At 49.2% G+C, this 14,576-nt stretch overlaps 1 protein-coding gene across 1 annotated transcript; it reads left to right on the forward strand.

Moving 5' to 3' along the window:
* The first annotated feature begins 6,285 nt into the window (after positions 1 to 6,285).
* CLPSL2 (colipase like 2) lies at positions 6,286 to 8,333 on the forward strand. Its single transcript, XM_004286752.1, is given in 4 exon segments — positions 6,286 to 6,369; positions 6,967 to 7,036; positions 7,039 to 7,088; positions 8,238 to 8,333. Coding segments are annotated over 4 exon segments (300 nt in total).
* The last annotated feature ends 6,243 nt before the right edge of the window (positions 8,334 to 14,576 follow it).

The following is a 14,576-nucleotide window of genomic DNA, read 5'->3' on the forward strand; positions in this document are numbered from 1 at the left end:
CTGAAGGGAGGGGCTTGGGGCTTTATACAGATTTGCCCACTCCCTCCCACTGTCCAGAGGGGCAGCCTCCCTCCCAGAGACAGAGAGACTGAAGTCCCCACAAAGGTTGAAGCTGAGTAGGAGACACCTAACACCAGCAACTGTGTCCCTGGACCCCTGAGGCCAGCCTCACACAGCTATTGGCCCAACGCTGTTCCTTTGGTTTTTATTTTTAAAACAAGTTAGTTAGTCTTGGGTTTCTTTCAGTTGCAGCTAAAGGAGTTGTGATTACTTCATAGCTCCTCGAAGTGGTCAGGGGCCCTCATTGCCCAAGTGACTGAGTACTGATGTGGCTCAGAGACTCCCTGAGCCGGGAAGAACAAAACTCCCGTCTACACAGGCACCCTACGCGTAGGCAGTGTGGGCAGGGCACCAGGTCAGGCCATCCCTCTGTTACCCGAAGATGCATGGAGACCTCTGGGGACCTTCTTCATTTCACCTGAATGCAGAGGTTGTGGGGAGCACTTTATGGCCCCTCTGAGGAAGCCCCGTCATAGGCTAACCTGTCTGGAGATGCTCAATCCACTCCCGTGGGTGGAGGGCAATGGAGTAGCACACTGGCCACCAGGTGTGACTACCCACTTCTGTCCTCCAGGTAGAAGCCCCGGGTCTAAGGCCTGGCTACGTCTGGGGGAGGCTGCGGTCAGCTCTGTCCTCTTCCTCCAGGCCTGTCTTCCTCCCCGGCTGAGCTGACAGCCCCTCCCCAGGACCAGCCTGTCCTGGGAAGAAATAAGATGGGAGCTGTGTGTTCTGAGCCCTGCCCATGTGTGTGTGTGTGTGTGTGTGTGTGTGTGTGTGTCTGTGTGTGAAATGACCTGAGGTTGGGCATGAGGTGACCTCCCTCAAGACATGCTGGGCCGGGACAAAGTGAGAGAGTGGCATGGACATATATACACTACCAAATGTAAAATAGATAGCTAGTGGGAAGCAGCTGCATAGCACAGGGAGACCAGCTCGGTGCTTTGTGACCACCTGGAGGGGTGGGATAGGGAGGGTGGGAGGGAGACACAAGAGGGAGGAGATACAGGGATATATGTATACATATAGCTGATTCACTTTGTTCTAAGCAGAAACTAACACACCATTGTAAAGCACTTAAAGATGTTAAAAAAAAAAAAAAAAGACATGGTGGGCCTCTTCCTTGCTCAGGAGACCCTACCCATCCTCACAGAGCAGGGAACCCCCCTACCCCACCAAACCCCCGGAACCCAGGCTAAGTCTGGGACCCACCCTGACTCCAGCACGGCCACCAACAGCCCAACTTTCCACTGAGGAACCACTTCAACTGGGGTTACTCCCATGGTCCCCCAAGGTCCCTGGAGTACTGACCACTCCAACTTCATCTGCATCCTCCACAAGCAGAGAGCCTGTCCTCTACTCATTCTCACCTCCAAACCTTTGTTCCTCTGGACCTCTGCTTGGAAGGCCTTTACTCTCGGCTTGCCTAAATCCTAGTCCCCCTTCAAGGCTTCACAAAAGAGCACCACCCCCTCCTGTGGGCATCCAGGCCTGTCCTGGGCATCCTATGTAGGCCTCGGTTCTCCCCCTCTGTACCTGCAAACACTTCTCACTGCCTGTCCTCTTCTTGAGGAAGCTTTTGCTGCCCTCTCTCCACATCTCAGACTCTTTCGGGCAACTGTTCATCATTCTCCCCAGACTACCTTGAGAGTTCCTTCAGGAATGAGTTGAGTGATGGGTGATTTTCACAAGGGCAGTTTTCTCCAGAATTCTATTTTGGATTTTCCAGACTGATTAAAAATTCCAAAAAATTTGAGGAACTGACAGAATTTGTGTGTATATATCTAATATATTGGCAAAGAAACAACATGGAAAACTGAACAAAACTACTACTGTCTTATTTTCCATTGTTTCATAAAAACACATTTGAAGGCCAAAAAAGTAGGAAGGATGTAATTTCAGAGTAGAGAATTGTTCTTCAGGACTTCCCTGGTGGTCCGGTGGTTAAGACTCCGTGCTTCCACTGCAGGGGGTATGGGTTGGATCCCTGTTCGGGGAAGTTCTGCATGCCCCACGGTGCAGCCAAAAAGAAAAACTGGTTCTTTAAATACGTTTATCTTTATTTATTTTTTAAAATAAATTTATTTAGGCTGCTTTGGGTCTTCGTTGCTGCACATGGGCTTTCTCTAGTTGTCGCGAGCGGGGGCTACTCTTCGTTGCAGTGTGCGGGCTTTTCATTGCGGTGGCTTCTCTTGTTGCGGAGCACGGGCTCTAGGTGCGCAGGCTTCAGTAGTTGTGGCTCACGGGCTCTACAGCTCAGGCTCAGTAGTTGTGGCGCATGGGCTTAGTTGCTCTGCAGCATGCGGGATCTTCCCGGACCAGGACTCGAACCCGTGTCCCCTGCATTAGCAGGCGGCTTCTTAACCACTGTGTCACCAGGGAAGTCCCCTAAACGATAAACTCTTTAACAAAAAAAGCTCTTATTTTTTTCATTTTGCTGTAGACCAGTGAGAATATTGTCATGGAAACCAGCAGATGGATGCAGGAAAGAAGGCACTGGAGGATGTCCGCCCAGCCAGGCGCTTCCTGCCCCTTTCTCCTCAGACGAGACTGGGCTGGCCACGTTTGGGTCCCAGCCAAAGGGCAGAGCCAGGGCCGCGCTCACAGGTCAGGTGGGTCAGTGACCACCCACCCACAGGCCCTGGGGACCCTAGTGATCTGGCTCCCACCCCCTCACACAGCACAGGTGTCCTGGATTTGTGCTTGTGACCAGCGCCAGCTGGATTTGGGGAACTGGTACAGGAAGAAGAGGACTTGGAGTCAGGAGCCTGGGGTCCAGACCTGGCTCTGTTCAGTCACCTGGGGAAGTCCCTTCCTTCTCTGGGCTTCAGTTTCCTGACCTTAAAATGAAGGCTCTATCAACTAGACTTCAACAAGATTTTTTTAAAAAGGAAAAAAAATGAAGGTTTTGAACTAGTCTCTGAGGCTAATGTAGCCCTCTGTCCTCAAAAAAAAAAGAAAAAGGGTATTTTGCATAGAATTTAGAATTTCAGGGGCCCACCACCCACTCAGGGCCTTCAACAAACCTCCCTGGGGCCCCTGGTCCTCAAATCAAGAATCTCAACCTGCCAATCTTGACACACAGCCATTGGCCTCTTGCCCCACACCTGCCCCTTTCCTGAGCAGTCTTAGACACTATTTACCAATTATCTACCCCTCACAAATACCTCAGGGAAGTACATTACTCTGCACAAAGAATTATTATCCCCTGGGGTTCCTGTCCAGTTCACAATGAGCTTTGCGGATGGGAAACTAATGACTATAGAAATCCCTTTAGGGGACAAAGCCTTCTGGCCACCCACAGCAGTGCGGGGCAGGGGCAGTGGAAGAGCTTGGGCTCAGGAGCTAGAATGCCCTGGGTTTATATCTGGCTCTGCGACTTACTTGTGTTATTTGGGCAAGTTATTTTACCTTGAGTCTTCAGGTTCCTCAGCTGTAACATGGGCAGCAGAAACGATAGTATGCACTAAATATTCCTGGACTTGAATCTCCCAGCTTCCCTTGCAGAAGGTTGAGGTCACATGATTAGTTGCAGCCAATGGTCTCTGAGTGGAAGAGGCATGTGTCAGGCCTGGCTGAGGCATTTAGGGATCCATGTGCTTCCTTCATCTCTCTCTCCCATCTTCCACAAGGACCTTGGAGGCCACTCTTCCAGATGGTGAGGCTATGAGATGGGAGAAGGGTCTCCTGCCCTGCATCAAAATTTACATGACTGGTAAATAAAGCACTATGGTACCAAGCCACTGAAATTTCAAGAGTTCTCTGTTGTGACAGCCTTTGTTAATTACCCTAACACAGGGAGGGCTAACAGAGCTCATGGACACAAAACCCTCTGAGCTCAGTGGGAGCTGTTATCTTAGAGAAAAGACCTAAGCCCCCTATATCAGTCAGCTCATGCTGCCATAAGAAAACACCATAGGCTGGGTGGCCTAAACGACACAAATTTACCTCTCACACCTCTGGAGGCTGGAAATCCAAGATAAGGGTGCCAGCATGGTCTGGTTCTGGTGAGAACCCTTTTTCTGGCTTGCAGACAGCTGCCGTCTCTCTGTGTCCTTACACAGCAGAGAGGAAGAGACAGCAAGCTCTCTGGTGTCCCTTCTTATGATGGTGCTAATCCCATCATGAGGGGACCCTCAGGACTTCATCTAAACCTAATTACCTCCCAAAGGCCCCATCTCCAAATCTCATCTCACTGGGGGATCTGGCATCAACATATGAATTTGGGGAAGGGGGGAAACAATTCAGTCTATAGCACCCCCTTCAAGTCAGGGCCCCTCAGATATTTTCTTATGAGCAATTTTTTTTTTTAATTATTGGAGTATAGTTGCTTTACAATGTTGTGTTAGTTTCTGCTCTACAGCAAAGTGAATCAGTTATACGTATACATATATCCCCTCCTTTTTGGATTTCTTTCCCATTTAGGTCATCACAGAGCATTGAGTAGAGTTCCCTGTGCTATACAGTAGGTTCTCATTAGTTATCTATTTTATATATAGTAGTGTATATACGTCAATCCCAATCTCCCAAGTCACCCCCCCCCGTTTCCCCCCTTGGTGTCCATATGTTTGTTCTCTACATCTGTGTCTCTGCTTGGCAAATAGGTTCATCTGTACTATTTTTCTAGATTCCAAATATATGCATTAATATACGATATTTGTTTTTCTCTTTCTGACTTACTTCACTCTGCATGACAGTCTCTCAACAATAAATGCTGGAGAGGGTATGGAAAAAAAGGAACCCTCCTACACTGTTGGTGGAAATGTAAATTGATACAGCCACTGTGGAAAACAGTATGGAGGTTCCTTAAAAAACTAAAAACAGAACAACCATATGACCCAGCACTCCTGGGTCATATACCTGGAGAAAACCATAATTCAAAAAGACACGCCAATGTTCATAGCAGCACTATTTACCATGGCCAGGACATGGAAGCAACCTAAATGTCCATCAACAGAGGAATGGATAAAGAAGATGTGGTCCACATATACAATGGCATATTAGCCATAAGAAGGAACGAAATTGTGTCATTTGCAGAGACGTGGATGGACCTAGAGACTGTCATACAGAGTGATCTCACTAGCAAAATTTTAAAAGCAGAAGCATCCAAGGGTGGGGTGAGGTGCGAGTTTCATCCAGAGGGAAATGGTGCGGAAGGCCTGCCTCCCCCAGTTCCACTGAGGGCTACCTGCAGCTCTCCCTGAACCCTCTTCCTTCCCAGTCTTCCTCTCCTCGCCCCCTCCATCTCGCCCCCATTCTAAGGTGGGTGAATTATATACAATTTACAAATTCTTTGACAGTTAATTGACTCCTTAAACCTGGAAGACGTCTAGGTCTTAGAGGTCATCTGGCCTTACCTCCTGGCTGTTTTATTTTGTGGTACGCGGGCCTCTCACTGTTGTGGCCTCTCCCGTTGCGGAGCACAGGCTCTGGACGCGCAGCCTCAGCGGCCATGGCTCACGGGCCCAGCCGCTCCGCGGCACGTGGGATCCTCCCGGACCGGGGCACGAACCCGCGTCCCCCGCACCGGCAGGCGGACTCCCAACCACTGCGCCACCAGGGAAGCCCTGGTTTTTTTTTCTTTTTTTTTTGGCCGCAGCCCAAGGCTTGTGGGATCTCAGTTCTCCCACCGGAGATTGAACCCAGCGGCCCCGAGTTTTAATCACTGGACCGCCAGGGAATTCCCATTGCCTCCTGATTCTTACAGAGGACGTGTCTGGGCCTGTGAGGGTATGAAAAACACCAGAGGGCGGGGCTGGCTTGTCCAAAAGGTCAGGGTGGGTGGGGTGGTGGGCAATTTGGTGCAGCGAAGGGCAGAGAGAGTCAGAACATCAAGAAGCAAGATGTTTCATTTCAGCATATAAATTTTGCATAATTTTTGAAAATAAAGTTTTAGTTTACAGTTTTAAGTTTTAATTTGCAAGTAATACATACTTATGGCCCTAGGGCCCCTAAAATCGATCATCTGGCCGGTCCACGCCTGAGTCAGGGTCTCATAGGAGCGCCTTTCCTAATTCCATCCTTTTGCCGGGGCCTGGGAGCCTCCTGGGCGCTAGAAAGGGCTTCTGCTGGTTTGGGCCTCCGCTCTGGAGTGGCCTGTGACCATTAACTCCCTCACCCTCCGCCCCCAGCCCAGGGCGGGCGCTGGGGGCGCCGGGTCACGTGGCAGCGGGAAGGTTTATCCCCGCAGCCTCTGGGAGCCCGACGGGACTTCTGCTTCCCAAGCGCATGGCCTCGGCTCTCGCGATACTCGCGGCGATGCTGCTCCCCTGCTGGGACGCGTTCCCGCAATTTAAAAAGGGGTCTACAAAGGTGAGCCAGGAGAGCTTTTGGAACCTTCCACTCTAGCAGAGGGCGGTGGTCGAGGTATCATCGTCTAGCCAGAAGGTGCCAGTTGGGTTTTGAGAGAGAAGAGGGGGATGGGGGGAACCACCCCATATTGGCGATTTCTTCTCAGGCTGGAAGCTTGATAGGTTCCCAAAGGACTTCAAAGCCCTGCTTCACCTCCCCGGTGGCTCTGGAGGGGAAAGAAAGTGGTCTTATAACCAGCACCATCCCCTCCCTCCCAACACCCGCTCCCGGACACTCGGTCCTGCCCGCCCCACTAAAGTGTGATCTGGGAGTATTTTCTCCCCCCAACAAAGGTCACCCTTTGGGACCCACAGAGCTGAAGGAGGCCCCCAGGAGAGGAGAAGCAGAGGGAAAAGTACTAAACTGCCACCCTTCCTCTCCCCCTGCTCCTCTGAGTACTGCTGGAGGGGTGCCGGGGGTGGGTGGGAGGTGGGGTGACCATCTCAGGGCTACTCTTTCTGGACTCCTGGGGCTTTGGCAATGTCAGGGACCCCCCCCCCCCGACCCCTACACACAAACGCTGCCAGAGAGCTGGTGACTTAGGGCGGGTCCCCACAGACGAACGGGGCTAGGTGTTCCCACCACTCGGAGTGCTACAGCGACTGCTGTCTCATCAACTTGGACCACGGTGTGCCTTCTGTGTCCCTAGGGCCAGAATAACCATGATGTGCTTGCCCCAGGTGAGACTCGGGTGGGGCAGCCCCTTCTGGTATGTAGGGTGGGGATGGGTTAAAAAACCCATGTGGCTGCACCTGCTTTTTTTACCCTTTCCTTGGAGCAGCCTTTCCCCCTTCTCCACCTGGCAAACTCCTAATCGTCCTGCAATAACAACTCCAGCCACCTCCTCTGAGAAGACTTCCCTCCTTGGAGCTCTGACACCCTTGGGACCCAGACCCTCAGCAGAGCATGTATCTTCCTGACTTCCCTGCCTTCCATCTGCCTCCGCCACTGGGCAGAGCTCTGCAAGGGAAGGATTAAGGCATATTCACTTTTGAACCCCTACCCACCCAGCTTAATGCCTGCACACAGTAGTACTCAACAAATGTTTGTTGCATGAATGAATATCTCTACCCTAACATCACTGCAGCAAAGCGGGTGGGAAAAGACCTCCCAACCCATCCCTACCTCCCTGCTGCTATGACCTAATTTCTTGAGCGGAGCTGCCGTGGCAGGCTCACAGTTTTGGGATTGGACCTGAGTTTAAACCCTGGCTTTTCCAGCCCCTGTCTTTGTGACCTCAGACAGATCACTTCTGCTCTCTGAGCTTAGTTTCCTCATCTGAAAAATGGGGTTAAAGTACCCACCCCACCATGTCGTTGGGAAGAGTATATGGTCATGGCAGTGACAGTGCTCAATGGAGCATGGTTGTTATTAGCTGGTGGAAATGCAGGGAGCAGAATGCATTGTACATCTTGTTCTTGCTTGCCTTTTCTCTGGCCCTGGGCCCAAATCTTTCTACGGAGGATGGGCTCAGCCTCCCTCTCCCTGTCTGGGGAGCTGCCATTGCCCAGGGAGCCAGTCAGGCCGCTCCTGTGGCCTAAGTCTACAGCTGAAGTGGCCAGAGGATCTTTTCATCATGGGCACTTGATCTACTTTATTTTGTCTATTTTCTCAAAATAACAAATGGGGTTACTATTATTATCCCCATTTGACGGATGCAGAAACTAAGACAAAGAAGCCTAAGGTCACAAAGTTATCAGCTGTAGAGCTGACAGCTCACGTCTGTCTCACTCCATCACTTATGATCTTGCTTCTGCTCCCTAAGGAGTTTAAACCCCCTTCTTTCCTGCACCTTGGTAACTCTCAACTCTCTTACCTGTTTTCCGCAGACCAAGGGCGCCATGAACATCATATGCCCCGGCCAAGTAGGCTTAAGTTGCATACACAAGGACCCAGTCTGTACCCGCCGGTGCCATTTGATTTAGAGGATGCAGGCTGGTCACTGCCACCCCTCCCTCCCTCTCCTCCTTGCGGCGGGGGGGGGGCCCATCTTGCTCAAAAGACATTAAAGTCACTTCCTGGCTCTGGCTTCTGTCTGCACTTCCTGGGAGAGGGGACTGGATAGGGATTGCTCCAGTCTGGGGGTAGCTGAAAGGGGAGACAGGAGGCATGATAGAGCTTCCCATGGGGTTTGGCCCTGTCTGGAGGCCTGGTGGCCTCAGGGCGGATCTGCAGGAGGGAACTGGGGTGTAGGGGTGAGAAGAGGCTGCATCCAGGAAGGGCCAAGCCTTGGGAAGGAGGGCTATGTGGGAGGGGCACGGTTGAGGAATGTGCCTCGAGGGAGTATGTTGAGGTGCTCATGGATGGGTATGTGGTAGGGGGGACTGAGAGGGGGATCTGAATGCTTTTCAAGGGGAACACGAGGGTGGAGATCATTGAGAGAGTGTTTATGAGAATGCGTGTGAAGCATAAATGCAAAAATGTCCATGCCTGTGGTGAGAAAGTGACCTGGTGCATTGATCTCTCCACGTTCTCTAATATCATCAGTTCCATTTTATGGATAAAGAAACTAGCTCACACAACTCAATAACAAAAAAGCAAACAACCCAATCGAAAAATGGGCAGAAGACCTAAATAGGCATTTCTCCAAAGAAGACATACGGATGGCCAACAGGCACATGAAAAGATGCTCAGCATCACTAATTATTAGAGAAATGCAAATCAAAACTACAGTGAGGTACCACCTCACACGGGTCAGAATGGCCATCATTAAAAAGTCCACAAATAACAAATGCTGCAGAGGGTGTGGAGAAAATGGAACCCTCCTACACTGTTGGTGGGGATGTAAATTGGTGCAGCCACTATGGAAAACAGTATGGAGGTTCCTCAAAAAACTAAAAGTAGAGTTGCCATATGATCCTGCAATCCCACTCCTGGGCATTTATCTAGAGAAAACTATAATTTGAAAAGATACATGCTGTTCACTGCAGCACTATTTACAATAGCCAAGACATGGAAAAAACCTAAATGTCCATGGACAAATGAATGGATAAAGAAGATGTAGTACATATATACAATGGAATACTACTCAGCCATAAAAAGAATGAAGTAATGCCATTTGCAGCAACATGGATAGACCTAGAGATTATCATACTAAGCAAAGTAAGTCAGAAAGAGAAAGACAAATACCATATGATATCACTTATATGTGAAATATAAAATATGACACAAATGAACTTATCTATGAAACAGAAACAGATTCATAGACATAGAGAACAGACTTGTGGTTGCCAAGGGGGGACAGTGGGTAGGGGATGGATTGGGATTTGGGGATAAACAGATGCAAACTGTTATATATAGAATGGATAAACAACAAGGTCGTACTGTATAGCACAAGGAACTATAATCAATATCCTGTGATAAAACATAATGGAAAAGAATATGAAAAAAGAATGTATATATATGTATAACTGCATCACTTTGCTGTATGGTAGAAATTAACATTGTAAATCAACTATACTAAAATGAAATACATTTTTTTTTTTTGCACGGGCCTCTCACTGTTGTGGCCCCTCCCGTTGCGGAGCACAGGCTCCGGATGCGCAGGCTCAGCGGCCATGGCTCACGGGCCCAGCCGCTCCGCGGCCTGTGGGATCTTCCCGGACTGGGGCACGAACCCGTGTCCCCCTGCATCAGCAGGCGGACTCTCAACCACTGTGCCACCAGGGAAGCCCTGAAATACATTTTAAAAAAATAAAATAAAGATAAAGAAACTGAGGCTCAGAGAGCTACATGACTTGCCCAAGGTCTCACCATGGATTATCACCATGGGGTATTTTCTGCTGCGGTTATCCAAAAAACCAACCCAAACTGGTCTAGATGCTGAGGGAATTCACTGGGGGTCGGAACTAGAAGTACAGTAGCAGCCTGTCCTCAGGTCTGGCTGAATCCAGTAGCTCCATGGCCCTCAGGCTGGATTCCTTCCCGGTAGCTGCAAAAGTTCCAGGTGTCACATAATAATAACAGCTAAGATTTATTGAGCACTTATTATGTTCCAGACACTGAGCAAAGTGCTTTTTTATCTGTATCAACTCCTCTTATTCTCACAACAGTTATAGTAGGTACTATAAATATCCCTATTTTACAAATATGGTATTGAGGCTCAAAGTACCCTTCTCAAAGGTTCAGAGTAGGGGTGAGGCTGGGATTTGAATCCAGGCTGTCTTGTTCCACAGGGCAGGCTCTTAACCACAAATCCACCTCACATATGCCAATCATGCCTCCCAGAGAAAGGAAACATCTGTCTCAAAATTCTCAGCAAACGTGCTAAGATCGATTCTGATTGGATTTGCTTAGTCGGCATGCTCAACCCTGAACCAATCATTGCGGTGGAATTAGCCGATTGACTTAGCCTGGCTTATGTGGGAGGGTGCAAAGGTGGAGTCAGCCTCTCTGGGACTATTCCGATGGGGGTGGGTGCAGGTTTTACCTGGTGTCTCCCCAGCCAAGAGGTCACCAACACAGTCAGGACTCAGAATACCATCGCCTTTCCTGGCCAGATCCTGAGGAAGATGCGTGGCCTCAGCTCTGATGTCTGGACCCACTCTCCTGGGTCAGACTGGAACACTGAGACTCTGCACTGAGACTGGAACACCGAGACTCTACCCCCAGTCCAGTCTGTCCTGGGGGTTACCTTGCCCTGGACCCACCCACCACTCCTCATTTGACATAACCACAGTGTAACTCAGAGATCCTTTGCCTCACGCAGAAATCAGAAATTGCTTTTTCTCCTGTCTCATTAGATATCAATCATTTCCCTCATGTCACCAAAGTACTTTTTCAAACAGTAATGACTGCCTAATTTTATTATATATGTGGACCCATATTTACTTAACTATTTCCCTATGAGTAGACAGTAAGATCATTTCCAAGTCCAAACCATCTATGTTCTTTAGGATACAACTTTACAGTTGCAGAAGCAAAAACCTATCCTAATGATGGCTTAAGCAAGGTAGATGCTTTCTCTCTCATCTGGTAGTTGGGGGAGGCTGGCTGGAGGCTCATGCTGGGTGAGATTGTCCACGCCTCCACCTCCTTCCACCCTCTTGCTCAGCCATCTGCTGCACTGTTTCCTTTTCTTTTTTTTTTTCCCTTAATTTTTTACAACGCGGCACACACAGAAACATCATATGGGTATAGTACCTTGGGGTAAGAGTAGAAGGGCCTTGGGGCCTTAAAGAGGCTCTCCTGAGGGCAGAAGGCATCCACATTTCCAAACACACTAGTCAAGAAGCTCTGCCCCAGGATGTCAAAGACGATGCATCACCATAACTGCTGTGTCCACATTCCAGTTAGAAGAAAGCGGGTAGAGGGACAGCAAGTACCTCAGTCTTCCTAAAAGGGCATGACCAAGAGGCCACAGGAATTGTTTTCACTTACATCTGATTGGGCAAAACTTAGTCACATGGCTGCAGATAGCTGCAAGGGAGACTGGGAAGTGTAGTTTTCATGTGGGCATCTGTGTGCCCAGCTAAAGCTTGGGGGGTTCTATTATTAAAGGACAAAAGGAGAATGTACCGGGCTTCCCTGGTGGCGCAGTGGTTGAGAGTCCGCCTGCCAATGCAGGGGACACGGGTTCGTGCCCCGGTCTGGGAGGATCCCACATGCCGCATAGCGGCTGGGCCCATGAGCCTGGCCATTGAGCCTGCACATCCAGAGCCTGGGCTCCACAGCGGGAGAGGCCACAACAGTGAGAGGCCCACGTACCGCAAAAAAAATAAAAAACATAACAACAACAAAAAAAAGGAGAATGTACTGTGGGAGCAATTCACTGCCACAAAACCTTTTATTATTATTTTAACAAGCCAGGGGAACTTGGCTCCCAGGACCTAGAGCTATCGATGTACTGGTAGGCAGCTCGAATCGGGTAGTTTGTTTTGTTGTTGTTGATTTGTATGAGTTTTTTTTTTTTTTTAATTTTTACTGGAGTATAGTTGATTTAAAATGTTGTGTTAGTTTCAGGTGTACAGCAAAGTGAATCAGTTATACATATACATATATCCACTCTATTTTAGATTCTTTTCCCATGCAGGCTATTACAGAGTATTGAGTAGAGTTCCCTGTGCTGTACGGTAGGTCCTTATTAGTTTATATGAGTTCTTTATATATCTTGGGCATTAACACCTTATTGGATATATCATTTGCAATATCTTCTCCCATTTGTTTATTTTTGCTTTTGTTTCCCTTTGCCTGAGGAATCACATTTAGAAATATACAGCTAAGACCGATGCAAAGACTTGCCTACGCTTAGGTAGGAAGACTCCCTTTTTTTTTTCTTTTTTTTTTGGCGATGCCAGGCAGCTTGCAGGATCTTAGTTCCCCAACCAGGGATGGAACCCGTGCCCCCTGCAGTGGAAGCTCAGAGCCCTAACCGTTGCACCGCCAGGGAATTCCCAAGGAAGTCTCCATTTTTGATGATTGGCCAATGACAGCTTTCAAGCTCTCACTCCCTTTTTGCCCCACATCTAGGCCAGCTGCTAAAAGCACTTGCTTCCTCCCTTGGTGCTGGTGGGAGGTGCAAACCACACAAATCCCAGCCTGCTCAGGGAACCCTCACCCTGGCCCCAACTCCCAGCCGCAGTAAAAGTCAAAGCCACCCACCCCTTCATCCTTGCCACTCACACCTCCTTGCACCTGCGCTGCTGTCCCCAGAAAGTTCCATTATTCTAGTAATAAACATTTCCATATTGTCTGGGTATGTGTGGCATCATCCATTCCAACATCCAAACCAATTTTGGGTAAGGGGGTGATTTCACCCTCTGTGAGGCACCCAGAAAACCTGTGAGTTCTCCAATTCTCTTTCCCTGCAATGGCTGGGTGACAAGGTGAGGATCTATTGCTGGGAGATGCCTGGATTGCTAAGTCACCACAGGGAGGACAGTGGCCCCGGAGAGCGTCCTGACTCACAGCAAGAAATCCACTTGTGTTGTGTTAAGCCTCTGTGATTCCTGGACAGTTTGTTCCCACAGCATTTCCGTACCTACTGTGACTAATATGTGTAAAAATGTCTCTTGCTGCTCTGCCCGCAGCATTATCACCCGCTCCCACTCCCAAGACCTAGGCACTTTGTTCTGATCATCCGCTGCCAAAACCCACTCACCATTTGTGTTTTGTACGTCCTGGGCTTGTAACTCTTGTGCTCGCCAAGAAGGCCTACAGAAATGAGTTTTGGCGCACTGCATTTTCTCAAAAGAGGGAGTTACTGAAATTCTAATTGAAAGCCTCTGGAGAAAGGGAGTGGAAAGATGAAAACCAGAGTCTAATCTTCCGTTACTTGATAGCTTTGTGACTTTGGGGAGGTTTGGCAGCTTCTCTGGGCCTTAGTCACCTCATCTGCAAAACAAATATTCACAGTGCTGTTTGTTACTAATAATACACAATTGGATTGGATGAGAGAGTCTTTTGAGATCCTTCTAACTGTAAAGCTAATAACAGCTTCTATTTATTGGGTGCCTACTCCATGCAGAGCAAAATATCTACTATTTAATTTAAGCATTGCATCATCCCTGTGATGTACTCTTATTAGGCCCCATCTTGCAGAAGGGAAAACCGAGGCTCAAAGAGGTTAAGAAGGCTGCCCAAGATCACACAGCCAGTAGGTAGCAGAGCTGGGATTGAACCCAGATCTTGCCGGTGCCAGAGTCCAATCACACAGACTAGATACTCTGCCGGCAGCAAGATGAGCACAGCAAACGGTCCAGGAAGCAGCAGTGGTTCTTGGGAAACATCAGCTTTATCCCCATTGCTTGCTCCTCTGTCCCTTTGGTCTGGGAACTGGCACTGCGGGCATCTCCCTGTCGACCCCAGGACTGGGCAATCACACGTCATTACCCACCCTCCAATCCTCAGTCACATGGCACTCACATTGCAGATGCAGGGTATGTAGCTGGACCTTAGAGGCACGGCCACCACCTCTGGTCCCTGACATGGCGGTAGTGCTCCTGGTCATCTTCTTCCTCCTCTCTTTTTTCTTGCTCCTCACTGGGGGCTCATTTTTCCAGGGAGAAGTCAAAAGTTTGGTAAGGAATGTAGAGGGCACACCATCTGCCACCATCCTAAGACTTTGTTTGGGGAGGGTTGTTTGGGGAGGGTGGGTGGGCACAGAGCCTCATGTGGGTGAAAACTGGAAGTGGGGGACAGCAGGGAGTGCTGGGTGGAGGATGTCTGGG

The sequence above is a fragment of the Orcinus orca genome, chromosome 10 (assembly GCF_937001465.1).
Source record: "Orcinus orca chromosome 10, mOrcOrc1.1, whole genome shotgun sequence".
Classification (NCBI taxonomy): Eukaryota; Metazoa; Chordata; class Mammalia; order Artiodactyla; family Delphinidae; genus Orcinus; species Orcinus orca.